Raw genomic sequence first — 26,542 nt, forward strand, 5'->3', positions numbered from 1 at the left:
ACAAACTTGTACAAACACATACACGTATTGCCTTTACTTATAAGAATTTATACCAGCTTAAACATTTAAAACCACCTCTGTATCAAAATCCAGTGTGACAATTATACGAATATCCAAACAGAATACCGTTCAGAAACAAAATATTTAAATGAAATTTACGTGCGGAAATGTGTAACTTCACATGATTGTGATCACGTAATGGACTAAGATATGAGATGTTTTAGCTTTAATGTGTTTCAAACATCTCTAGTGTTCGAAATCTTGGACTTTCTACAGTTACGTATTTAACTGCATGGAAAGCTAACTGCATCATGTTGCTAGGCATTTTTGCAAATTGACTAGTATTATGATATTTTTTATTTACATACAGTTTGAAGTTAAGGAATATTTAAAAAAAAATCTGAACTGAAATATATTTTTATAAAAAAAAAAATCTATCTAAAAATTATTAATCTAAAAATTAAATTATGAATATTAATAAACAATATTTTAATATTTAAAGAAAAAATAAACAGATCCCTTCACAAAAGATGCAGAATCACGTGACCAAAATAACTGTCATTTTGAATAACTGTCCACTTACCACAGAGTACACAGATAATTAAAAACTACTTACTCAACAACCAAGGAGGTACTCTTATGTGAAATGAGCACCTGTATCAAAGTACCTTGAACCAGCATAACACAATACGTTAAACACAATGTCCAGTTCCCACCGGTTTCCGTTTCATTTCGATACTCTGTGGTATTGCGATATTGCTAAGAAAATACTGAGAGTATACTGACACATCAGATTCTTTGCAACGTGAGAAATATTTGAAGGTATCATTGATACTGGCTTTGTCTCTCGTTTGAACTGATTTTGAGATGGTTACGAAAGAAGTGTTCCAATTTTTACTGAGAACACTGTGGAGATAAGATCTGTAGCTACTGTCTACGTTATATTTGACTAGCTACTTGAAAAACAGGCAAAAAAAGAATTCTGGTTTATTACTATTAGGCCTTAAGTATCACCATCGAAACCAACTCAATAAGATTGACGCAGATGTGAAAGTGGGGCCAGCTCTTGTATGCATGACCTTTCGATCCCGCAACTGAAACAGTCTTACATTGAGTACTTACCGAAGCCTACAGCTCCCAAACATATTGTATAAATAACAAAGGAATTGTCCATATCATAACAAAACCATTTATAACATACAGTCTTAAAAGCATTTTTTGGATCCCTCATTGAACATTAGTAAGCCACACATTTGAGCTTTTCTTCTTCCATCATTACCTATCCGTATATAACACTTTGCCTCCCAAAGTAAAAAAATATATTTCTCGTATATTAACTATAGTATTATTGTGTTCCAGCTATCAGCATGGTGGCGGGCGTGGCGGTGTACCCGGCCGGCTGGAACGAGACCGCCGTGCAGGAGACCTGCGGCCCTACCGCGGATCAGTACAATATAGGTGGGTGTTTCACTGTCAAAGCATTTCTTACTATCGAGTAAATCTTTGGCAAAAGTTCTGATGGATGTTTAGTGTGGATTGCAGAGAATTAAGTAGACAAATACGTTCAGAAGGCCAGCCGCTATGTCTTAAGGTTGTGTAATTACTTATAGTTGTGGAAGAGTGACAGCGCTATAGGTATACGGCGCACGTAGAGCCGCATCTCCCTTTTACACCCGCAATAATCTTATGATAGGACTTGGCGGTAGGATGATGAAATAATGATGAATCCATCGCCCATCGTAAATAGCGGGATTGGGGCCCTGGTGTTTATGTGTACGTACACATTACACAACTAATTCTATTCCTGATAGAAAGAGTCTAGGGACACTTGCTCCTGCGACGTATAAAGCTTTGTTGGCAATATCCTATTCTTCATAAGTATTGAACGTGATCTACATAACTTGAACTGCAGTCGTCTTCGTTGTACGCATAAATGAAACTAGTATGCAAAGAGTTTAAAAAAAATTAAACATTTCAATTAAATAGATAACGATAAATCACATAATTTGCAAAACAATTTCCAAAATGTATTAATCATCATTGTAGTATGTGATTAAAATGACTAAGCTCATTTCATTCGAGCATTTCTTTGTATGGTATCCACAGGCAATACAGGTACGTTTAAAACCAGAAGTTATTGACATAAATTTAACTGCATGGATAGCCGAGTACTAGGTATAGATTCCCGCGTAGGACAAGGGTTTATGTGACCCACTGAATCTGGGTGTATTTGTGCATGTGACATGAATGTTTGTAAAACCCCGTGAAACAAGGATCAAATTCCTTAGCGTGAAAATCTTGCTAACAAGTTAGCAGGCTACCACGAGATTTAAGAGTCGCGTACATTGGTTGCTTTCGGATCTCCGTTGTTAAATTACATATGTTCATGAACTTTGTTGCTAACTGCACCAATGTAATGTTCGCCGTTCATATCCAAATCTAAATGTTTTAACGACATTGAAATAAACTGTGGTATGCAACGAAAACAATGTGCTCTTACGAAATGTGTGAAACGTACATTAAGATTGACCATTGTCTTTTAAATTATCATAAAAATTACTTGCCTCTTTTGAAAATGTCAAACACTTTTGACATACAGTAGAGTTTAAAATTGACGTCTAAATGACACCTTTACCTGTGCTTGGAAGCTGTTTAAAAAGTCATAGTAGTTACTGAGATTACTTTGTGACAATTTTTTTTAAGATTATATCACTCTTAATAACCTCAGATTCATTTCGTCTCCAACTATAAAAGTGTATTGTATATTTATATAGATGAAAATTGCACGCACCAGTACAGTCTATATTCTATGACTAAAAGTCTAACTTCAAGGTTTGATAGGTCTCCAGTTTTATAAAACTTGATCACGTTAACTTCATTATCTTAAAACGTCAATGGATGCATAAGCATTTAGATTGTAGCCGGCCTTCGTTTCGTCTTAATTATGAATTAAAGGCAGATAGCAGACAAATAAATAAAACAACATGATGATATATTAATGAGTATTGATTATATTTGAATCAAATATGAATATTTTAATGAAGAATGGTATCATCATTCATTGTCTGCTATGAAGGTTGGCCTGTCAACAAGAACCAAGGATTATTCTGCTGAGTTCTTATTTTTGGAAAGATTCGCCACATTTTGTATTTTTGGGATTGTTGAAATAGTTTTAAATTCAATAGGAATAATATTCTCAGACAGGTGGCAGATAAGATAACGAATTTGAGGTTTGAGGATCCAGACAATTTGATGCATTACAAAAAATCTTCTTTACTTAAAATGCGTATAAAAATTTAGAGCTGTTATCAAAACATCAGCAATATTTTTCTCTAGACTCATCACGTCTATTTCAGTGATAATAATAATCTGCCGACCGATTTTCTGCACACATGTAAGAGCACAAGCTTGTTCGCCAACACAGATGCACTCTGTGTTCCTCTATTTCTATTTCTTTCGTAACATTCATCGGCCGTTGTAAATAGCAGAATCGGGGCCCTGATAGCCCGATGGAACGGCAATCCGACATGAGTGACACGAATTTTATACGTGCCTTCCGGAGCACGGAACGTTATATTCTAATAAAGCTTTGATCAATACGTCGCGGACTGCTCATAGTATTTTCCACCTCTCATCATAAAACTCTTTCTTCCGCAGGTCGATGCCACGTTCGTTGGGCGTACTTACTGGCAGTGATAGGCTGTTTGGACGGCATCGTGCTGTCAGCTCTCGCCTTCATCCTGGCGACCAGACACGTGAGGCTACAGCCCGACAGTGGGTACCCGCCACCTTCGTTATACAAAGGTAAGAGCTTCTTAGAGGAAATAGTACTCATTGGTTGATAGAGATAGAGTTCTCTTTGGAACGGCCGGTTTTTTTCTGGATGGTAGCAAAAGCCGAAATCCTGGCTTGGTTGCTCCGTCAAGAGCCTCTCGAGAGAGGGAAAGCTTCCTCAGTCTAGACACATCATAAGAAAGTCCGTAAAAAAAGACTGGCACTGTCTTGGAAACAGAAATTAGATGAATTAATTTTTTAAAATTTTTCGTTTATTGAATTTGCAAGAGGTTTGGTGATTTTTTTCTAGTTGAAGTTTCCCAATACAAAGATAAAAAACTTTGAAGGGCTTTAAAAAAATACAAATTTCAAAATCCACTGTACTGCACAAAAGTCACTCTTCTTGTCACTCTCAAGTACTACGTACAGACAAAATACCATTTTAGAACGTCACTTAACCAAGTATCATTTTTTCATACGGCTGTACGTAACTTACACATTGTGAAGGACGAAAATCCAGTTTCCTAATAAACAACATCTTAAAGAGATAAAACAAAGCCGTGAAGTAACAATTACAACAAGAACATAACAATTACGTAAGACACACTTTTCCAACCTGATTGGTGAGCACTGCGCGACACGGTGTGACCAGCGGTGTGTGTTCTGTGCGCGTTTAGTACTAGGGGTGGTGCTGTTGGAAAACAGGGTTGTAGAAAATTACAAATTAATAAAAAAGCTGCTTAAAATTCAAATATCAAGAAGTATGTAGTTGTTTCATCATCGGCATCATTGGCCTAGCCTTTTCCCAACTATGTTCGGGTCGGCTACCAGTCCAACCGGTTTCAGCTAAGTACCAGTGTTTTACAAGGAGCGACTGCCTACCTGACCTCCTCAACCCAGGGCAACACGACACCACTTGGTTAGACTGGCTGTCAGACTTTTCAAGCTTCTGACTACCGGGACTCACAATTTAACGTGAAACACGGAGGAACTCGCTATGACAAAGATGGTCACCCATCTACGGACCAACCGCGTCAAGCATAGCTTAACCTATGATTGAATCACTTATGCGGTTATAGCTTAGCCACGAGCTCCTCCTAATATCTTACTATGTTATACTTAATATTGAAATTTATTAAATATTCTATTGGTTATTCTTTCATGATCTATCATGTTCAACAGGCTAAATATTATATGTAGAAGGTATTTTATTGAAAACTCACAATTAGGTTTTTTTAGTATCTATTTCCTTACCATGGAAAAAATACTCTGTTCAGTAGCAGCCCTGAACTAAAACAAATCCAAAATGGCAGCTCACGCATAATGCCAGAGAAAGTTGAAAATTAATTTGGAGATAAAACCCATTATTTGTGAACAATAGGACAATTGGTCACGCGAACATTTTTAAAGTTCATAGTGAAAGGTTTTTATGATGTGTTGTAGTTTTTTTGTGTTTTCTATTCTTTTGTCTTTAGGGCCTGTGATTGTTGATGTAATCATGAGATTTGAAACCTTCATGCATGTGGCAAATCGTACGAATTTCATTTTTGTATCGCGGTAATCGCTTTGTCTTCGTGTTTTATACAAACTTATTTTGTAATCCTTAAAGAGATCTTTATTTATTAAAATTAAAGAATCTTAACTTCTGTCGCCAGCAAGGTTCCAAAAATACTATTCTCCAGTAGTTTAGGATCTATCCTACCCTCAACCCTGTTTCTCATTATTATTAAGATACTGAAAGCTTTGGGTCAGGATCAACGCACATATCTGTTTTAGAAAGAAACTTATAAAGTGGATCGCATAAACGTTTGTCATCCCCCGGTATCGAACCCGTAACACGTCGCTCACAGTGGGTTTGGAGTGTTGACCTCAACCACTTAGCTATCTTTGCACTCAAAACGCAATAATCCCTACAAAATGCCTCCAACATTGGACAATAACATTCACTGAACACTAACTGCGGTCTTTAGTGAAACAGGCAGCAAAGTACACATTCCTCAAATGTCCATGTGTTTGAGTTGTTGTACAGGCGGCGGAACGATCTCATGAATATGCTATCATCGCCACAGTTACGGTAACCTGGTGTTATGTACACGTTATACAGAACTCCCACTCTGAGCAAAAGAGGAATTATTGGAATATAATAGATAGTTTTCTATAAATCTACCGTTACACCGAGGAGGTTAATCATTATAAGAAAAACTAATATTTACATTATGGGGACATGTAGGTGTATCAGAATGTAAATAATGAAGTTAGCATTTGCCAGCAGTGACTGGCTTGTTGGCCGACTGGTTAGTGGCCCTGACTGCTATACCGGAGGTCGTAGGTTCGATTCCCACCCAGGACAAAAATGTTTGTGTGATGAGCACGACCATTTGTTCTGTGTCTAGGTATAAATTATGTTGCTTAATTAGAGACTAGAAGGCGTTGTGTGAAAAATAAATATTGTCGTCATCTCGAGACGGTCAGTATACCAGCAGAGTAGTAACAGAATGTTAAAGAACAAACAACATATTTTCTCTCCATTATTCAAAACCCAAATCTTCAGTCATGCGTCCACAAACATATCTTTCTACCTAACCTTCTGTTCTCCCTACACAGTGGTATTTCTGTCACGTCGTTATTGGGGACTGTGGCTCGTGAATACTCGTGATCTCGTAGTGTGTAGTGCTAATGCGGACTCTAAGTAGGACCGGCGTGGGTAGCGTGCTGATGCCGCGAACTAACAGCTATTGTTTAAGGTCAGAAGCGATTGGCGTTCGTTCGGTATTTGTTTATAAAGGTCTTTTTGTGAGGCTGTAAGATATGTAATCGACGTTTGCGTGCTGTCAAAAGTTTCCCATCGCTGGATAAACGCTTGGAAATGAACTGTTAAAAAATAATTATTATTTATACTGTTATCATTTTTTTTGTAATGTGCATTGAAAACAATGTTTGAGATTCTTGCAATCACTACTTTCTAAGACACCGTTAAATTAATTTAATGAGATTATTGTTCCTTTTGGATGTGGCAACCGTGCTATACGTGATATGACATCCGTGCTAAAGTATCTGACTGTTAACAGAAACAAAAAGCTGCTTTGCTTTCTCAAACATGCAATTTTTTTTGTTGAAAACAGTAATTAGTAAATGAGTTAAAAGGCATACGAACAATTTGCAAGTTTCTTTCAGTAGACATAAAAACGTAAATAACACCATTGCTTGCAACGTTCAGCTGCAGCCTGTCAGCTGTCAAAATCTTAAACAAAACAATAATAATTGGTCGTAACAACAAACGCTAACTTTTAGAAAGCAGACATTTTGAAAATTGCGTAACGGCATTCTGTTTTCAAATTCCGTTACCACCATTGCAAATCGTGTTCGATTATGTGTGACAGTGTGACCGATCGATTCGTTGAAGTTTTACGCAAAAATAGACAAAAAAATATTTTATATCAGTCTTACATTATGCCTAACCACAGATTCATTCCTATTTCTATTTTATCTTATAATATCCGCGAGAAATGCAATTCGAAACAGCTTATTAATATCCTCATTGGATACATTATAAAATGAAAAAAAAACTTTCCAAAAAAAAATTGGAATTCATATACAATGGATAAATATTTATAAACTCTCTCTTTGAGGATAATGTTATGCACTGCGCCGATGCAAATATTTAAATGGTTCTGTTTAAACTTAAAAAGGTCAGCGCACGCTTCAATTCGTTCATGTAGTTTATTAAGGTTCTTAGTAGTTTAGAATAAACTTTAATATTGTTTTTCATAGTAAAGTCTATAACTCTAAAATACGAAGAACAATAATTTATATCTTTTTTACAAGAACCTTTTTAACATTCTGTTTTATTAATTTGCATTCTTTCACGGCCACTATATTTTATTAGTACAGGAACTTCCAAACTAAATAAAAAAAATAATATCTACATAGCTACATAAGTCCTTTAATAACTTACACACGAGGATTGTTCCCTACGAGAATTTTAGTATTTAGAAGTGTGTTAAGGACCTTGTCAACACCTTAAATTAGGTTATTAAAACCACAAAAGTTGAAAAAAAAAACACAGTAACATGAAAATATTCCTCCCTAAGTCTTGAATTGTCTCGAGTTTCTCGTTTCTATTTCAAAAAACACTTTCTTAAGTACCGTTAACCAATCAATTTGCTAAAAGCTCGTTGTCTTTCTTACAGGTGAAGTCAACAATGGCTACGTCACCGATGCGACATCTGTCTCCGGTTCGAGGAAGTCTCTCGCTCTCCAACCAGTACTAATAATGCATCCACACGCAACTATGGACATGGATACCTATTCACACTACTCGGGAAGAACTGCGAGGTCCAAACACGGAATTTATGCTAACACCATGCATAATTATCAACTTTAAAACTTAATATTTTAGTTAGAAGTTTGAGTGCGTAGCATAGTGCTGACATCTAGTGGCTAGCATGTGACGTTATCACATTGTTCAGTTACGAGCGTGTGCTGCCATCTATTGTATGCGTGCGCTACCTATTGTATCTTTGGTTTGTACAACTTATTTAGAAGTACTGCCACTCGCCACAAGATGGCGGTGTTATAAATTATTTCGGAGACAAATACTAGCAATAAGATTTTTTAATTATTGTAAGATAATTTTGTAAGAGTGTAAATATCTTTAAAAGTGTACTTAAATATATTTTTGATAATCTTTGTAATTATATTTAAGGTATTCCGCCCATAGTTTATGAAGATATCTTGTACTAAAAAGCTTGTAATTAATCTTTGATGATTGTTCAACAACGATTTGCAACGAATTATGATAATGTGCCTTGTAGAAAGCGTAATGTAATGTTGTTATTAATTGATAAATATATTAGTTTCTTAAAATGTTTATTTATTTTTTCCCAGCAATAAGGTCTGAAATGAATGTATCGATGAATACTTTGCTTCGTCACAAAGAAAATCGTGATTCCGCGAACAGATTTAGAATAAAATAGAAATTGAACAAAGGATAGCGTAAATCGGATAAGAAATCTTTGTGTACAGACTACAGCTTTATACGTAAAACAAACCAACCAACCAAAATACTTCTTATTAAATGATTGATGATGATAATGATGGCATTCCTTAATTATGATCAAAAAGGGCTCTTGTTGGGTCCGAAACTAGTCGGACGATCCTGATAAATACGCATAAGTAAACCGTTGCATCATTTAATAAAAAATCATACTCACTTCCTATAAAAACAAATACAATATAACTGTAATAAAACTAATCTTCTCGAATCATTTATTAATAGTCCATACAGTAGAATGTGTGAATCCATGGTTTTCCATACAGCTGTGTAGCGGCAATTCGTATCGCGCCACTAGCGACATCTGTTGGCGGCGGCGGTCCGTCAGACCGTGCCGGCCCGGGTCGCCTATTAGTATCTGAGAAAATAAGTAAGTAAGTTGTAGGCACTGGCAAGAACTATTATACATATAGAATAGAATATATAATTCTTTATTGCACACCACATAATTATAGGATTTGAAAAAATAAATAATTTTCAACTGAACTAAACCCAGTTCGAGAGGCAGTAGCAGGTATAAAGGGACTGGTGTCGGAACAATAAAATACGAAACATCTCCCAGTTAAGGTCATTTAAATGAGATGTAGTATGTCTTACTAAAAACCTAAACCCCTACGCGATAAATACATCTTTCTCGAAACGACTAAATCCTTACTAATATTATAAATGTGAAAGTAACTCTGTCTGTCTGTCTGTTACGCTTTCAAGTCTAAACCACTGAACTGATTTTAATGAAATTTGGTACAGAAATAGAGTTGACCTTGAGAAAGAACATAGGATAGTTTTTATCCCGGACTTTTGAAGATTTCTCTTGGAAACGCGATATAACCGACCTCGACGCGGGCGAAAAGCTAGTATAAAATAAAATATTTTGAGACACTTACAATATTCATAAAAAGCAATAGAGTTTACGCCTTAGTGTACGGCGTACAATATCGAACGTGAGGTCATTCTAGTCGCTTTCTCAGCTCTTTAATCCAAAAACCATTAACTTTACAAGAAAATTTTGTAAAACATTTTTGTAGAAAATTTTATGAGGAACTATTTGTTTGAAGTCTTCTTTAACCTCTGACCAGTAGGTATCGAAATATTTGCAAAAAACTGATTTTGGTGACCTTTTGTAATTTTTTTAGCCGGCACGCGCACGATATCAATTTCGATTTTTCACAACTTCATAATAACGCCCTAATAAAGGTGTGTATAAAAATTCAGCTCACTATGAATTATTCCGCAGGTAAAACCTAAAATGACTGGACTATTCCGCAGTTATTGCGTGAAAGAGGAACAATCATCCATACACACCAAGTATCACATTTATATTGTTAATAGGATTCCATTTATCAATATACTTACAGTTTTTCCAACTCCATTTAATGTATGAAGCCATTCAAACAACAAATTTGCGAATTCTTCATCGTAAAACATATCACCTATCAGAATCGTATCAAATTCTTTGCAGGGATCACCAATCAGGTTTTCAGTACTTGTTTCAAAAGTGACGTCATTAAGTCCTGCATTGATGTTGGTTGCAGTTGCTGCGTCTATAAAATTAAACGAAAATTTTGGCCATTATTTTAAGCGGGGATGTAGCTCAGTGGTAGAGCGTTCGCTTTGCATGTGAAAGGCCCCGGGTTCGATCCCCGGCATCTCCAAGCTTCTTTTGTCATTTTAGATTTACTACTGTTATTTTACATTAAATATTATTGCATTTTACTTTTATAATTTTATAGTACAGCAAGTGACAACGAAACAACATCTTTAAAAGATACTGAAAAAATTGTAAATCAAGACTAAGTTATTTCCAAAAACTTACAGGTGTCAATGTCGTTGGCCAACACACGTTTAGCCTTCATTTTAACTGCTGCTATGCTTCCAGCGCCGCAGCCGCAGCCCACATCAAGAACTTTTCTATTTTCAACTACCGCACCATTGTCTAAAATGTATCTGAAAAAAATAGAAGAAAGATGTCTTGTATTTTCTTTTAACTATAATGGATTTTGAATTTTATATAAAGGTTATATAATAACTATTATGTAGAATAAGTACATTCTTCACTGTAAGTATATATTTAAGAACATGGATTCGTATTTGTCTTCAAGTAACAGAAGCGGCACAAGCGCCATCTAGTAAGTTTAAGAAGTCTCACATAAAGTTAGTTGCATAGTTTTACATAAGAAACCAGTTGCGAATAAATAAAAAATTGAATAATTAAAAATATGTACTATTTGTTACTAAACTATGTAGTATGTAAAACTTTGAACCCTTTCCTTGAAATTATATAAAGAAAGAGCCATCTAGAGCTAACGCTGGTACTAACGTTTTGATTAACGACCACTAGATGGCGTTCTACCATAGTACATATTGGCGCTAATAGACGTCTAGACAAAATAAACTTATCAGAAATAATTACTAATTAGTACAACAACGTTAGGTTGTTAATTCTCACGATTCATTTTTATCGAGCAATAATTTAAATCGATACCCAGAAGTGTTTATAAAGTGAGACTAATTATCAAGTTCAGTTCATTTTTGATGAGGCATTCTATCTATTAATTATGTTAATTATTTACCAATACGAGGAAATTTAAAACATTTTGTAGTTCATAGAATTAACGCCCCGATGTGAATTTACTAAAAATTTATAAATTAACAGTCAGTTTTGAACAAGGTAAAAAACTAAATAAAAATACGATTAACCAACATAATAATTTATCAGTTGTACTTCATTTGATATCTATTTTTCTATAGTATGTTATAAATGTGAAAAAGACGAAAACCCGTATTATTTGATAACAGTTTTATCTGACTATTTAATTTATTGGGTATCCCCAAGCGTAACAGATTAAAGTTTGAACTTTTAATAGATTAATGATAACAGAATAGTAAATATAGTTTCAATATCTATATTAATTAGGTTAATCAACCTATTGGTATACAAAGGGCAAAAAGCAACAAGGGAAGGTTTTGATTTCCATTCCGGCAAATCATAGACCGGTTAAAAATATTTTAGTTAGTAAGCACCTATCATTTAAAGATTAATAAATAAATCAGGTAATGATTTCTCCATCTCCAGTTTATACCTTTATCTTTGAAAAGCATATAAAAAAGCTTAATATTAGCACGAACAAGTATAAGATTACCGTTAATATCACTTAGCAAATTAGCACACTATAATATCTTAAACTTTCAGTTTCTCCGAAACATAATTAGCAAGAAAAAGTTTTACCATCTAATCGGCTGTTTAGTAAATCGCAGAATTCCCGAAATCCCTAGAACAATACTACTTAGATTTTTCTAGCGCTCACTTGTTCTGAGTAATCCAGCTTAGTTCCAAGTATTCACCCCTCAGTAATATCCAACCCCACTATGAGATTGTGGGAGGGGTTGAAAGATTCAAAGAAATATGAAAGTTATGTTCTGCGGACGAGACTTCTAAGAAAAATAGTGTTTGTGTTTACGTTTCTTTGAAGCTGTTGGTTTAAGGGCTTGAGAGGTTGTTTTGATTCAGAGAAATGTTTATAACTCGTCTTATGATAACACATGAAACGATTTTGTTTTTGTCAATGTTGACCTTATTATGATTATTGTTAAAGCAAAATATGAGTAAAGGAATACTTTTTATTCGATTTTTTTTTAATTTAAATCTATAATCACAGGCTAATAGCTAATGCGACTATATGTAAACTCATTTTTAAGAACATATATCACAAATAAATATAATATTTTAAAGGAACGAAAATAAATTAAATTAAAAAAAAATACTCAGTTTAAACTATATCAATATAAAACATTTTTCATAATATAAATCGTGTTAACTTCAGAGACCTTTAAAGTGCGCACTTAATAATTTTACGGATGAATAATATTCGCTACAGGTCTAAACCAAAGGTGAATGCTTCGCAATCAAGTCAAGGACACGTGGGGTGAAGGTCGCGACCTTCGGCAGGTCACCTCACTCCAGGCCCGCGGGTTGTGAATCATGAGATTGTGTACGATAAAGTTTGTTGTGGTTACAATGTGGAAAACCAAATACTAATGATATATTTGAAGAAAACTAGTATGTAGTTTGTATTGCAATAGATTTCTTAACGGATCTTGTACGTTTTTAGAGTGTTTTACAATAAGGATGATGACTGGGTATAAAAAGACAAAATCTCATTAGTCCCTCAGTTAGATAATTGAAAAGTATGAGACACGTATTTTTTCCTTCTTCATAAAAACTAGAATTGACAAAGATTTTTAAGTTTAGGAAAGGGGGCTTGTGACGTAACGATATGGTAAAATTTATACTCAATCGTGACGTCACGCGTAAGTTTCATTCACTGTAATTTGGTCAAATTATGTTTGGGGGAAAAATTAAAAAATACGTATCCATTATTATACAAAAAACTATATGACGGACACTACAAAAAAAATATGTCATCATCCCTATTGACGGTCAAAATCTATAAAATAATAATTATGACGTGTTTATACATTTTTGTTGGTTGATGACAGTAAAGGAGTTAAGATGAAAGAAGAAATTGTACGTCAGAACGCAATGTTCAATTATGCTTCTATGACTATAGTCCGTTAAAGTAGAAAAAAACGGGCTCATGAAGTATTTGAATAAACTCTAAGTACTTTTAAGGCGCAAACAAAACCTTGGCTAATTTTGTAGACTTATACCGGAAAAACGTTACAAGACGATATAATCTGAACGATTTTGGAGTTTGAAAAGGGTTTTATCTATAGAAACACCACACCTCACTTTCTACGCATACGTTACAAGATCATTACAATTCAATGATAAAAGGATTATTGGATCACAGAGTTATTTTAAACTGACATCTTCAAATGACGCCATAATGCTTAAGAAATATCAATACCTAGGAAAAAGTGGAATAAAGAGCTGTAATCTGCATAGATACGAACACTCAGAGATTGACGATTTTCTTTTGTTACATTCTAAAATGTCAGTCCACATCCAAAGTGACAGTCCACCAACCGTGGGATTTTAAGTCGAGTTTCGATCTTTCGAAATCGGAAAAACAAATCTTGTTAAAATGTGAAGGTTAATATAGTGAGGAAACTGGCACCAGATAATTATTCAAGGTTTAATCTCTAAAAGTGTAACAAGAAAAAGTAAAGATTAAAAAACGGATTTCGATATCTTTTTTAAACTATAATTATTTTTCATTTAAAGTGAAATATCTTCATTAAGCCTCATTATAAAAGTTATCAAGTTAGGTTGAGTTAGTTGTATGTTTTTGTCGTTTAAAGAATATTATTATCATTGCATATCATCAATAATATTTAAAAACCAACCGTAACATCTCTGACATGAAGTGCATTAAGCTTTGGCTACAATTGGCCTAATTCATATTAAATATTCAAAACAAACAGTACTGACTCACCGTAACATCCTGAAAAATTCTTTATCATGACTCAACATCTGCTATCCTTATCATTTACTACACAAAAATGTCCTATTTCGCTCTTACATTGCGTACGGTCCAAAGGTTTGCTGTCCCATCTCACTCTTACACATTCGATTTTATCGTTTCATCTCTTTCGCACTTGCAATGCGGGCTTGAATGGACTTTCTTCGAATGTGCCTTATCTATAGTCAAGATAGCAGAAAGATTGATTGTTTTATTTGTTTAAATTCTTTAAATATTTCAGGGATTAGTAAACAGGAAAAGTGTTTGTACAGTTTTTGTATTTTATGGTATTAAGAAAAAACTGGGCATTTAAAATATCAGTAGTTTTTTATGTGGTTCAACATTGTATAACGGAATAGATTAATTATTCTTTCCTACCAAAAGTTATTTATTTTAATGCTCGCATGTCTCTCTTTCGGGAATTGCGATTATTTGAATAGTATTGTATGTAAAACGTACAGGTTCGGTTAAAACGCTGGTAAAGTGTCAATTTGACTTCTTAAAACTCATATTGACTTCCTTAACTACTTTAAAACACACTGAAAAATTTAATATTTATTGTTATCACCAATCACAGTTTACTAGCGTCGTGATCATGTATGAGAAGGCCTTAGCCCAAATGTGGCTTATTTATAAGCTGGCATTTATTACTACTAGTCTATGCAAATGCTTCGGCAAAGATCTGATCATTTTGATCGAACCCGCAACACATCTGGCGTGGTGACCTCAACCACTCGGCTATCGTTGTAGTAATTATTGTTGAAATGGCATTTCGCTAGAGAGGCCGCCAGTCGGAATGAATACTTTTTCTACTTAACCTGCACTATGAATACGATTGAGAAAACCCTTTGTATGACTCATCCAGGCCAGTGATTTTATGCTGTAAAGAGCCTTATTGAAACGAAATAAAGTTAAGATTACAGTGACAAAAAAACTTGTAGAATTCGAAAATTAAGTATGTGCGTAATAAGCAAACAATTTTAATAATGCTGTTTTTACAGTTTGAGAATAAATCCAAGAGTACAATTTTTGTCCAATAGCCTTCACGAAATTATTCAGAAGTAAGAAAGAATAACGAGGTTTTGGCTCTGCGGTTCTTCGTTTGGATTTCTATGCTTGTGGTGCAGGTTCGAGCCCAACTCAAGCAAAGTAACAATTCTAACATTTTAGCAATATTTTTTAAATTTTATATACTTGTTCAATTAATACGCCACTGACTTACGGTGAAGGAAAACATCGTGAGGAAACCTGGATTCCAAATACTGAAATATGAAATCGCCCGCAGTGAGCTAGTGTGGTGAACAATGTTCAAACCCTCCTTTTTTTTCAATGGGGCGCATATAGGCTGTTATTATAATGAAACTTGAGAAAACATGCAAAATAATCATTCGTATAAACTTCTATTAAATACTTAATGAATTGTGGGGAATACAAAATATTTAACAAATATCTACGCTTTTCAAGAAAACTAAGATATTGGGTTTTTAAGTTGAAAAAAACAATAACATATTTTATCGAGATCACAAAATATTTGTCGGATGCGTTTAAGGCGTAGTAACCCCTTTGCCATTCTGTTATCAATCAGACTTTAAAAAACAATTGACAATAAGCATTTGCAACAAAATATTATTATTGACGGTTTTCCAACGACTTGCAAAATTAAGCTTGGCTTTACCACAAGCAAATGCCATATTTTTATTTGGTATTTCACATTCAGATGAAGTGTACATTCATTTATTTATAAGAAACAAAAAATAATTAAATCAAAGCATCAAAAAGGCATCGCTGCCGGCTGGGAGTGTGGCAATGCTAATCCTCTGAGCGAGGTAAAAGCCAACATTTGGGTCACGAGAAGTGTCAACAAGTCGCTTTGCTAGGTCTTTAATTTTTTTTTGTTTTTTGACTTGTAAATATTTAGCTCTGTAAAATTGTAAATTTTCGCAATACAAATCTCCACTGAACAAAAAAAAATATAAGAAAAAAACAACGATAAAATCTTGGTGCAAACTTTTGACTCATGAAAAAAACTGCCACTACCAGTGTAATGCTATAATAGTAATATTATCTACTTGTCTGTCGGATAAGATAAGAATTTTTAGAGATCAAAAGATTACACTCAATGTGACGTAAAAATTACTTAACAGTTTCCCTATTTCTATGTCGCCGGTATCTGATGATGAATCATGCAAAGTTTCTACTTAAACTGTGGTAAAGAGGTTTTAGAGGTGAAATGGTGATTTGAAAACACCTTTTTCGAGTCGCTTAAGTCGTTAAAACACTAAAACCTTCTTTTGAATGTAACCAATACTTTTCATAAAACCGCAACCTAATCGCGGACAAATATACAAACATACAAACGTCGTACAGACGTCGATTAAAGAAAAAGAACACACACCCACCAACTATTTAAAATCGAACATGACTTGGAAACAAAACACAACCGCTCTTTACTTTGAACTCTCTTTAGCCTAGTACAGCTGCCATATACAATTTATTTGGCATATATTTTCTATATTTCTATCAATATACGTTTGTTCCCGTCTCCGGGCTTCCCCTGATCATAAAGTCTTTGAACTACTAAGAGGTAATCTCCCGACTTTAGTATGCAACAAGCGTACAACTGGATATTTTATCTCATTTTCCTGTGCTATCAGTAAATAAGGATAAATTATAAATGTTTATTATATTTGCAATTGTAAAGACTTCTTGTTATTGTGTTTGTTTTTATGTATGTCTTTGAAATGATAAGGGTACGCCCCCTTTATAAACCCCGCTTAAAAGGATGTGTTTAGAATAATAATATAACTTTATATATGATCTGTGCTGAATAGAATTGTAATCTTTGCCAAATTAGATCAGTTTTTCTCAAAATTAGTAGGTATAATATATTATTATATAAAATCTTTGACTTAAGCTTTGATTTAACATAAAAATGTTAAGGTATTAACGAATTCATTTATTTTTTAGAAAGGTTAACAAAATGATTCACTATAATACTTTTTAATAAGCTATTCGTGAGTAATAGGTAGGCAAAGGAAAGCCCGCATTCTGCCCCCACCTCCTTGCTTCCAAAGGAGGTTATAATTTATCCTGTATTCCAGGGTTGAAAGAGATAGAAATGTATGTGAGAGAAGGACGGCGAATGTGACTCATCCAGGAGTTTTCAGGATTAAGTTGCGATGACTCATATTGCTCAGAATTTGTTTTTTTCATAGAGTTTAGCAGTTGAAGATAAATTGTCACAAGGGGGATTAGATAATGTGGGTTAAACAGCAGTTTCTTCATAAATGCTATGTATAATAAAATTGACGATTGGTATCAGGTATACCTCACTTAATTTTCATTACATTTTACTGTATGATATAATTGTGTAATGAGTATAAATTAATCAGAAGATAGTTTACACATAATCAATATTATAATATACTTAAGTGTATTTACAGCAGTCATATTTTGGTCTCATAAAAAATCACCTTACATTCTTAGTAGCTTTTTTTATTTATCGTTAAAATAAAATTAAATTGTAACCTTTATTATAAATACCTGTATTCTGAGCAAATAAATAAATAATATTCTTAGTGCTCTAGCTGTCTTAAAGCTCACAGCTCCATAGGAAGTGTTAGTGTTTATGCAAGTTGACTCACCTGGCAGTAGCCTGTCCCCCAGGCCAGTAGAAGGCCCAGAAAGGGTCCTTGAAGGGCACCTCCGCCTCCGTGGCTCTCCACAGAGGGCAAGCGGGGGTTATCAGCCGCAGCACCAGTTCTGGAGTCAGGTGATTACGAGTCGCCACCGTGTGCTTCAGTATTAACGATGTCATCTCTTTTAGCATGGTTACTGCGAATAAAAAGGGCTTTTAAGTAATATGATTTGGGTTTGGAACTAGTCCAATGAAAAGGACAAATTTTATAATCCAAGAATTAGATTTCGCACAATTTTTTTGTCGTAAAATAACCAAAATTTGTATGGGCATTTTTTCTTGAAGCTGTTAAATATTTTGTTTAAAAGGTATATTTACTGAATGATCTGGATTTGCCGACACTGAGGTATCAAAAATATCGTACCAATCTAATGAAAAGAATTGGTTATTTGCTTATAATATTAGTTTGATACTAAAATTGATGTTGATAGAAAAACTGTGTTTCAAAAAAACATGCTGACTCGGAGACGGTTCCCAAGCTTTTTTGGAAGTCGTAAAACATAAAAGATTTAACTGGAACTCTTCCATAAATTGGATAAATGCTTTAATATATTATATTCCATGGATATATTAATTAAATCTATGATATTATTCACCTACTCACAATTACGCAGAGACATAACTGGTTATAATTAATTAGCTTTAATCTAGATTTGTTATCTGTGCATTCGGAGACTAATATAAACATAAATTAGTTATAACGTATTTCTTATATCAACAATACTTCCTACTAACTGTCGCATAGTAATTAAATGGCGACGTTAATAAAAATGAAATAAGAACTTGTGATGTTAAGTAAATGTATCGTTTGAAAAATTACGGTTAAATAAATAATAACGATTAAAGGATTAAAAAATATCTCTAAATAAAAAAAACAATCGTTTTGTTAACTAAAATTTGACTTTAGATTTATCAGATTTATAAGCCGTGGATTATTTTCACTCGAGTGGCCAAAAACAAAAAAAAAGAATCCGCATCTCTTAGTAAATCCGCATCTCTTAGTATTATTAACACCTTCCAATAATCACTTTATCTAATACTTAGGAATCATTCTAAGATACACTGCATAAGGAATTCAATTTACTTGTAAAACAAGATAGGAATCAATTAAATTGAATTCTGAATAAATTCCATTAAAAATTCCTCGAGGCAGGAATCAGCCAACAAATGCAAAAGTACCAGGCAACCATGAGTCCAAGGAGGTTTCCGACAATTGACGTAAGATAAACGTCATGTATAGAATACAATTACCATTGATCACTGGCCTGTATTATATTACCGTTTGACTAGGGATCGCTACAATTTGGATCCTATTGAACTATACTTCTACGGATTTTATCGCGGTTTAATTTTAGGTTTTAGTTCGGTGAAGAAACGTCGGGAACTTGTACTTTTAGTTTCATTTCAATGTCTAACATTCGCGTAAACCTAAGAAACCACAATTTTTATATTTTGCGATGTGAACAGCCAAATAGATAGACTAAGGTTCATTTAATGTTTTTGGTAAAAGCCTTTATATGTACTGCTGGGCGGAGGCCTCATCGGATTTGAGGTAAAAGGCAATAATATTTAACTCTTTCAATTTTGTTTGTTTTGCATTAAATGTAAATCATAAGAAGTGAGACATGTTTGACTGGGGTAGAAGTTTTTAATGACCCGGGATTTTTTTTCAATTATCTTTTGCCTGAGGCCTCGGGAAAATAAGATCGGGATTAACACTATCCCATGTTTTAATCCTGGTTAAAAAACTATCTGCATACAAAGTTTCATCTCAATCTATTCAGTAGTTTTTACGTAAAACATGAACACACATCCATACATACAAACTTTCGCGTTCATAATATCAGTAAGATATTGGTACAGGCTAATAATTAATATTTTTTCAAGAACAGCCATACCAGCATAGGTACTATATTACCGGCCAATCAGTCAAAGAGTTCAAGTATGTTACTGCGCACGACACAACTACGCATGGTGGTCTAGATCTCGTGATAGTGGTTTGTGGGTGTGTCTCATGAGCTGTCTCGTAACAACGAACGTACGAGAATTTCACGTGTGTGTGATTTATTAGCAGCGTTCGGAGGGCAAGTGGGTATACGTCGCTGTGAACTGAGGAAGTTTTTGTTGCTGGGCCCCGATTCTGCTATTTTACAATGGCGGATGAATGAATGGCAATTGGATTAAATTTGAAATTATTCCTATTCTCTTTAGCATTTTGCCAATACAATAATTGGAAATTAATTGTATTGACCCTGACTGTACCGTCCCGTACTGAATTTACAATTATTGTGTAGAAAAAAGGTTAAGATAAAACGAAAATTGACATTTTAAGCCAAATTTCATTCATTCATCGGCATTCATTGTAAATATATATTTACAATGAATGCCGATGAATGAATTACTAATAATAATATTAGTAATTCATTCTGCTACTGTATAATAACATTAATACAGTAGCAGAATTGGGGCCCTGGAAATTAGGTGATAAATGGGAAGGGTTAATTTCATAGACATCTAAGTAATAAGTTTTATTTAGATTTCTATGGTTAATTTATATTCACTGTTTCATACAGTGGAATGTAAGATTGCTTGAGATAACAATGGACATACTCGTACATATGTGTGGTACTGGGACAGTGGTAACCGTCGTGGTCGAAAGTCAAACGTTAGGGTTGGAAACAGAGCTTGGTTTAATATCACAAACGTCGTAATAATCTTTTATTTGACCGCGGTGAAAAGCTAATGTCTTTAACCCACGCCTAGGGTATTTCCTGGGGATCATATGTCAGACTTTTGCCGACTAAAATCATTTCGGGCCCCAACATTTGCTAGGAACAATCATGCATGCTTTTGCAGAAAAAACTCTGGCAGAAAAAAAGTAATCTGGAAATTTTACAACTTGCATTCAAAAAGGAAATCACCGAATACTATTCTAAAAATACATTTGATCGCTACCCAATTGTATACTTATTTACAAAATCAATTTACATACAAAATTGTAAATCTTTGGGAATTTCTTACTAAGGCCGTTTCTTACAGATTTTATAAGAATTCTTCTACTACGATAATTGGTCATGATGTTTACTTACCGACGGTATTTTCCAACGTAAAGTTTTCCTATTTTCCAACACTTTGTATTTATCTGTATATTGTGTTATGTACGGGAAAATAACTCTGTAACTGGCAATTTGAAAGTTAATTACTTGCTGGTCTTTAAGGACTATTACAGAATATAGTATACGGTTTTTTCTTTTGTAATAGTGTTGTTGGCATCGTAGCAATGCATAGCAATTTATCACCGAGGTGTCTCCCTAGAATAGAGAAAAAATTATACAACTGGTATCAAAGAAAATCTAATAATTCCTAAAGGAATGTAGAGATAAATATACATTTTGACTGCACTTGAGGTCACCACGCCAAATCCACTGTGCGCGTCGTGTCGCGGTTTCGATCCCCGCGTAGGACAAGCATTTGTGCGTTTCACGAATGCTTGTTCTGAGTCTGGGTGTCAATGTGCATGTGATTTGCATGTTTGTGAAAAACCCAGCGACACAAGGATTAAATTCCTTACTGGGGGGTCGTTTTAAAAAAAAAATTTTTGATCGTCACTTCGCTAAGTGTTATTCTTATCAGACTTTTCATTTCATAAATTTGAGTAATCTGATTGGCTTTATTGAGTACAGAATGCAACTTATCTGAAGGTTTCATTAATATAGGTCCACTAGCTCTTGCCTCCTGTTGCCTGCCTTGCAAATCGAAAATTTTACCACGGGAACATATCATCGGGATAACAGCTATCCTATCCTTTAACGACCTCCGTGGTCGAGTGGCGTACGCACCGGTTTCAGAGTGTCACTAGCTCTGAGGTCCCGGATTCGATCCCCGGTCGGGTCAATGTAAAAAATTCACATTTCTACATTGTCTCAGGCCTGGGTGTTTGTGGTATCTTCGTTGTATCTGAATTCCATAACACAAGTGCTTTAACAACTTACTTTGGGTTCAGAACAATGTCCGCATTTATTTATTTATATGTCTTAATACTGGTTTCGTCGAAATCCGTTCAGTGGTTTTTGCGTGAAAGACGAACAAACATCCATACAAACTTTCACGTTTATGTTTGAGTATTATTAGTAGGATGTTTTTCTGTCATCGTACCACTGTACGTAACAACATGTTTTGACTAAACAGTCGTTAGTTAAGCAATTGAGACGCAACCTATAAACATACGAACAAACAAACAATGTTTCGACGTCATAAAAACAATTGAACAGCGTAATTGCATCGTACTAGCGTATAATACGAGAGATAAGGTTAATAATATTGTGACTGTAGCCAAGGTCTCGACATCTATTGCAGATAAAGTTCCTTTTTATATTAAAGTAGACAGATGTTGTAAGTTAATGGTCGTATTGCAGAATACAGTACGAATAATCTTGACAGATCGAATTATGTTTCAATCGATTTTAGGTCGAGTTGGTGACAGCAACGTTTTTTTTTTTGGTAAGGCGAAGGAATCCTCATGGACACCCACTCCCTCGGGGGAGTGTATGGCAATACAGTTTTGTGTCGGTGTATGGCAATGCGTTGCAATCCTTCATACAAGGTGACAGCAACCTGACTCTAGCATCACTTACGCTTGATCTACGCAGAAATTTTAAAATAGTACTTGATCTTAGTTCGATTCGATATTGCGGATCGAATCAAGAACCGAATCCATGAAATAATTGCAGGCTAGGCCCTGAAACTGATTAAGAAGGACCGAATCTTTAACCAAAATCAAAATTTAGCCAACTGGCTAGTAAGTGTAATAACGATAATCCATTATCAGGTGATCATTGCACTCTTACGTGGTTTGTCTCCCCATCCGACTGACAAAAGATGTCTCAACAATGGACTAAATACTGAAAACCGTATTTAACAATAAGCAAAACAATTTATTAAAACAATATTTCTTAAACTTAGAAGTATAGAAGAAACAATCACGCAACATCGTTGATCACTGCAGGATCGCTCACGCCAGTATGACGTCACTGACCACGTGGTCCGCGGCGCTTGCGCACGGCCTTGTTCAAGTTCAATCACTCGGTCAGACGGCCCTGGTTGGCACACGGCCCAGCTGTAGGGGCACTTAGAGTTACTGCTAATGATGAAATAGGAAGAAATGTTCAGTGTTTGGATTTCTTTGAGTTCAGTTAGTCGTTTTGCTGGAAGAGGTTATGTGAGAGGAATTTGGACTTGTAACGGTAGCGTTAGACAAATTTTGATGATCGCTTTTATTATTCCTACAGCAAAAAATATAATTATTCCCTTTTTTTATAAATATAGATGGGTAGCTACTTCGTTGGTTCAAAGCGCAGATATTATATATTTCGATTACGCAAAAAATAAGTCATCGGCTAAGGAATAAATCCCGGGACAAGCTTGACTAATGAAAAGACTAAAGAAAAACCTGTTACTTGTCTCCCGCAGCGAAACCTGTCACTTTGGAACATTGTACAATGGAAGGAGGAAGGAGAAGCTACCGGGAGTAACTCTCCTTTACTTCGGCCAGAGGTGGCCACAAACAACTTTCCGTACAAACATATATAATTTTGTAGTATCCGATGTTGATTCAAAAAGCAGGTACAGACAGTCTAGAAGTTACTCTTCCTCGCCATTCAGAAACAGGAAGGTTTTTGCTTTATATTCTAAGAATCATTCCTTCTGATGAGGTCTATGAACTTCATAAGAGACACGTAAGTGTAACAGCTCTAGACGATGTGTCATGTTGTGTCGTAATACTTGAGTCATCATTGTTAGTAAACTTTATATAGCCACGTGGATTCTGGTTCCGTATTGCTTTGAACGATGAAACATAGTGAATTAACTTTAATATTATTTTTTATTATGATTTTTATTCTTTGTGCTCAAGTTTTAGCAAGTTTAGTAACGTTTTAAAGGCTTACTGTTTTATTATAAAAGAGTCCTCTATGTATGATGTAGTTGTTAACGCGCGAGCGGCGGCGCGGCGCAGTTCTTCAGTTCAACGCCACTGACCAACGACGTGTCGCTTCATTCATCATCATTATAATGTAACTAATTTCAAAATATATCTATCTGCAAATCAACCGTGCCTGATTGAAGCGAACCCTTCTAAACAGTAGTATTGAAGTTGGATGGTTGAAGCATTAATTAATTAGCACTGTTTTTTTTCTACCTCCATCTAGCATTTTATTTTTTCTATGAATATTAAATACCTATATAAAATTTTGTTTACAGATGTCAACGAAAAGTAACGATCCATTACTGGGTCTATTTCTAGTTCACTCTGACGTCAAACGAAATTTCGGTTTTTCTGTGTTCAATGTTCATCACTTGAGTTGTCAACAGTTAAACAATAAACTCGAAACTTGTATGATTAATTATTTCCGTCTCGCTTTAAATACACTTAATATGTAAAGTACACGCCACAATACATACTTCGGATCAAGAATCAAGTACGCATTAATAAACACTACCTATCAAAGAACATTCCATTCATATCGTAATTTTACAACGATTTTTGAATACTGAACCAAGTTGTCATTGACGTCACAGCTACAAAAAAAGTCCAACATTAGAATTAACATAATCATTATCATTTTTATTTTACAAGTCATGACTAACCAAGTTATGTTAAACATTGACCGATGATTCGCTGATTCACTATTTGGGAAACCTCACACATTGGCAGTTTTTTTGAGACCTCAATGTTCACATACATACTGACTTCACACAGACGTTATTAAAAAAAAAACAGCATCCGCACTAAAGAGTTTAATCATTGTGTCGCGGGAGGTATCACAAACATTCAAGTCACATGCACAAAGACACCAGACTCAGGACAAGCATTCGTGGATCACACAAACGCTTGTCCTACGCGAGGATTGAGTCGTCGTGTCGGGCAGTGGGTTTGACGTTCAGACTTCAACTATTGGGCTATCCGATCAGACAAAAACATTGTTACATAGAAGTCGCAATACGGGTGTTGAGCAAATGTTAGATAAAAATAGCTCATTGATTGTGACGCACGAAATATGTAAACGAGTTAATTACGTAGCGAATATTGTCTGCGACAGCCTTATGTAATCGTTTTGCAGTGAATATGAATGAATTGTGTTTGGTTTATACAAGAATGAAAAACACACCGTTTTTTTTGTCATGTATGTGGCTATGAATGTGAGTCTCTTTGATCCATCCATTTCTTTGAAGATGATGAGAATGCCTGAACCGTTTTTAAAACTTTTCAGGTATCTTTGGGTTCACAGACTTCGTATTTAAGTTAAAATCCTTCCTGCGATTGATATTGCCTCTGTTTATTTTGTCGCTACGCAGTGTTTCGTAAAAATAGGCTTAAGATTAACAAATCGGGTTTCGACGACTTTATTATGACTATGACGGTAGAAATACATCATATCGAAAATTTAAACTGTTTAGCCATCATTTTTCATTGGATGCGGACTGTTGACTGACAAACAGCTAGAGAAACGGACAGACAGCGGTAATAGTGTCTTATTTTACTTACCCCAAAAAGGGGCTTCCCGTGTTACAATTGAGTACATAGAATTAAATATTTACCACAATTTACCTCCTCCAAAATGTTTATGCTTACAATTTTCCTGTCAAATACACCCGAACGTTTTCCCAAAACGTTGGTTTGATTCAGGTACGCGAACAGAATTAATAAGAAGTTAGTCATAAACTGTACTAAGTACTGTCAGTTATTTATCACAAATCTGACACTTATCATGAACCTTCGGGTTATAACCTACTTCTTACCAAGAGACTTCTATTATAATAAGTTGGATTCCAGACCGTTGTCACTTTTTGATACGATTTCTCCGTTCCATTATTAAATCTTGTTGTTGGAAGGATCTATATATCGTATCGCCTCCGAAACGAATATTTGAAAACGAACACTAGACATTTAATGACGTTTTTTTTAAACAGCACTCGACATCGTTCCAAATCATAAGAGGGACAGTATTCTTTTCATGACTTTTAAATTTAGAACAACTTTTTGTTTCAACTTATTCGGTTTTTTGCTCTCTTTTAGTGGTTTGTGGGCTTTTTTTATTATTTTTGTAAGATATGCATATATTAGCGTTTTTATTAGAAGCTAGTGATTGAAATACAAATATTTTTTTCTTAGAAAATCGTCGCTGGCATTTTATATTTTTTTGGCAAAACCCGTTGCTCTGAATTTCCAGTCAATTCATTGAGGTCAGTGCCAACCAGACAACCATGTTACACGATTGTATACCTTACATCGATACAATGAAAGTTCATTTTCCAGTGTCACGGAATTACCTTTACGCTTTTATCGTTCTGCTGAATTTTAGTAGTTTATTTATAACTTTACGATTCTCTTAAGTGCTAAAAACAGTTGAATGACAAGTATTCTTAAAACAAACTATATTATCACTATGGAGTATTTCAAATGATGCGGTACTTAGTGACACGGTATCGAATAGAAAGTATCGATACTGTACTCATGAGTAGTATCGATAAAAAAGTATCGTACTCGTAAAAGAATCGACACAAAAGTATCGATACCTCAAAGTATCGAGTTCTTTG

The 26,542-nt window shown here is 34.7% G+C and overlaps 2 protein-coding genes and 1 non-coding gene across 10 annotated transcripts in view; 2 read left to right on the forward strand and 1 right to left on the reverse strand.

The window, feature by feature from the left end:
* Nucleotides 1–8,640, forward strand: part of LOC113496249 (LHFPL tetraspan subfamily member 3 protein) — a 31,052-nt gene extending 22,412 nt beyond the window's left edge. Inside the window, exons 2-4 of the mRNA XM_026875419.1 lie at nt 1,360–1,458; nt 3,658–3,804; nt 7,965–8,640. Of these exons, the coding sequence (XP_026731220.1) occupies nt 1,360–1,458; nt 3,658–3,804; nt 7,965–8,158 (440 nt within the window). The 3' untranslated portion in view covers nt 8,159–8,640. The remainder of the gene's footprint in view (nt 1–1,359; nt 1,459–3,657; nt 3,805–7,964) is intronic.
* A 95-nt stretch (nt 8,641–8,735) lies between these two features.
* LOC113496250 (electron transfer flavoprotein beta subunit lysine methyltransferase-like) overlaps nt 8,736–26,542 on the reverse strand; it is a 44,331-nt gene continuing 26,524 nt past the window's right edge. For 2 of the 8 annotated variants that reach the window (XM_026875426.1, XM_026875428.1), the window contains exons 2-5: nt 17,895–18,084; nt 10,641–10,771; nt 10,181–10,368; nt 8,736–9,185 (exon numbers count right to left, since the gene is read on the reverse strand). In XM_026875426.1, the coding sequence (XP_026731227.1) occupies nt 9,039–9,185; nt 10,181–10,368; nt 10,641–10,771; nt 17,895–18,079 (651 nt within the window). In that variant the 5' untranslated portion in view covers nt 18,080–18,084 and the 3' untranslated portion in view covers nt 8,736–9,038. Of the gene's footprint in view, nt 9,186–10,180; nt 10,369–10,640; nt 10,772–17,894; nt 18,085–18,543; nt 18,766–19,126; nt 20,128–21,036; nt 21,364–23,396; nt 24,551–24,592; nt 24,773–26,542 lie in introns of those variants that run through there. The other 6 variants (XM_026875425.1, XM_026875424.1, XM_026875422.1 and 3 more) reach the window with 6 other exon arrangements.
* On the forward strand, nt 10,408–10,479 carry Trnaa-ugc. Its single transcript has one exon. It is a non-coding gene; the product is annotated as a tRNA-Ala (tRNA).

Source organism: Trichoplusia ni, chromosome 7, assembly GCF_003590095.1.
Source record: "Trichoplusia ni isolate ovarian cell line Hi5 chromosome 7, tn1, whole genome shotgun sequence".
Lineage (NCBI taxonomy): Eukaryota > Metazoa > Arthropoda > Insecta > Lepidoptera > Noctuidae > Trichoplusia > Trichoplusia ni.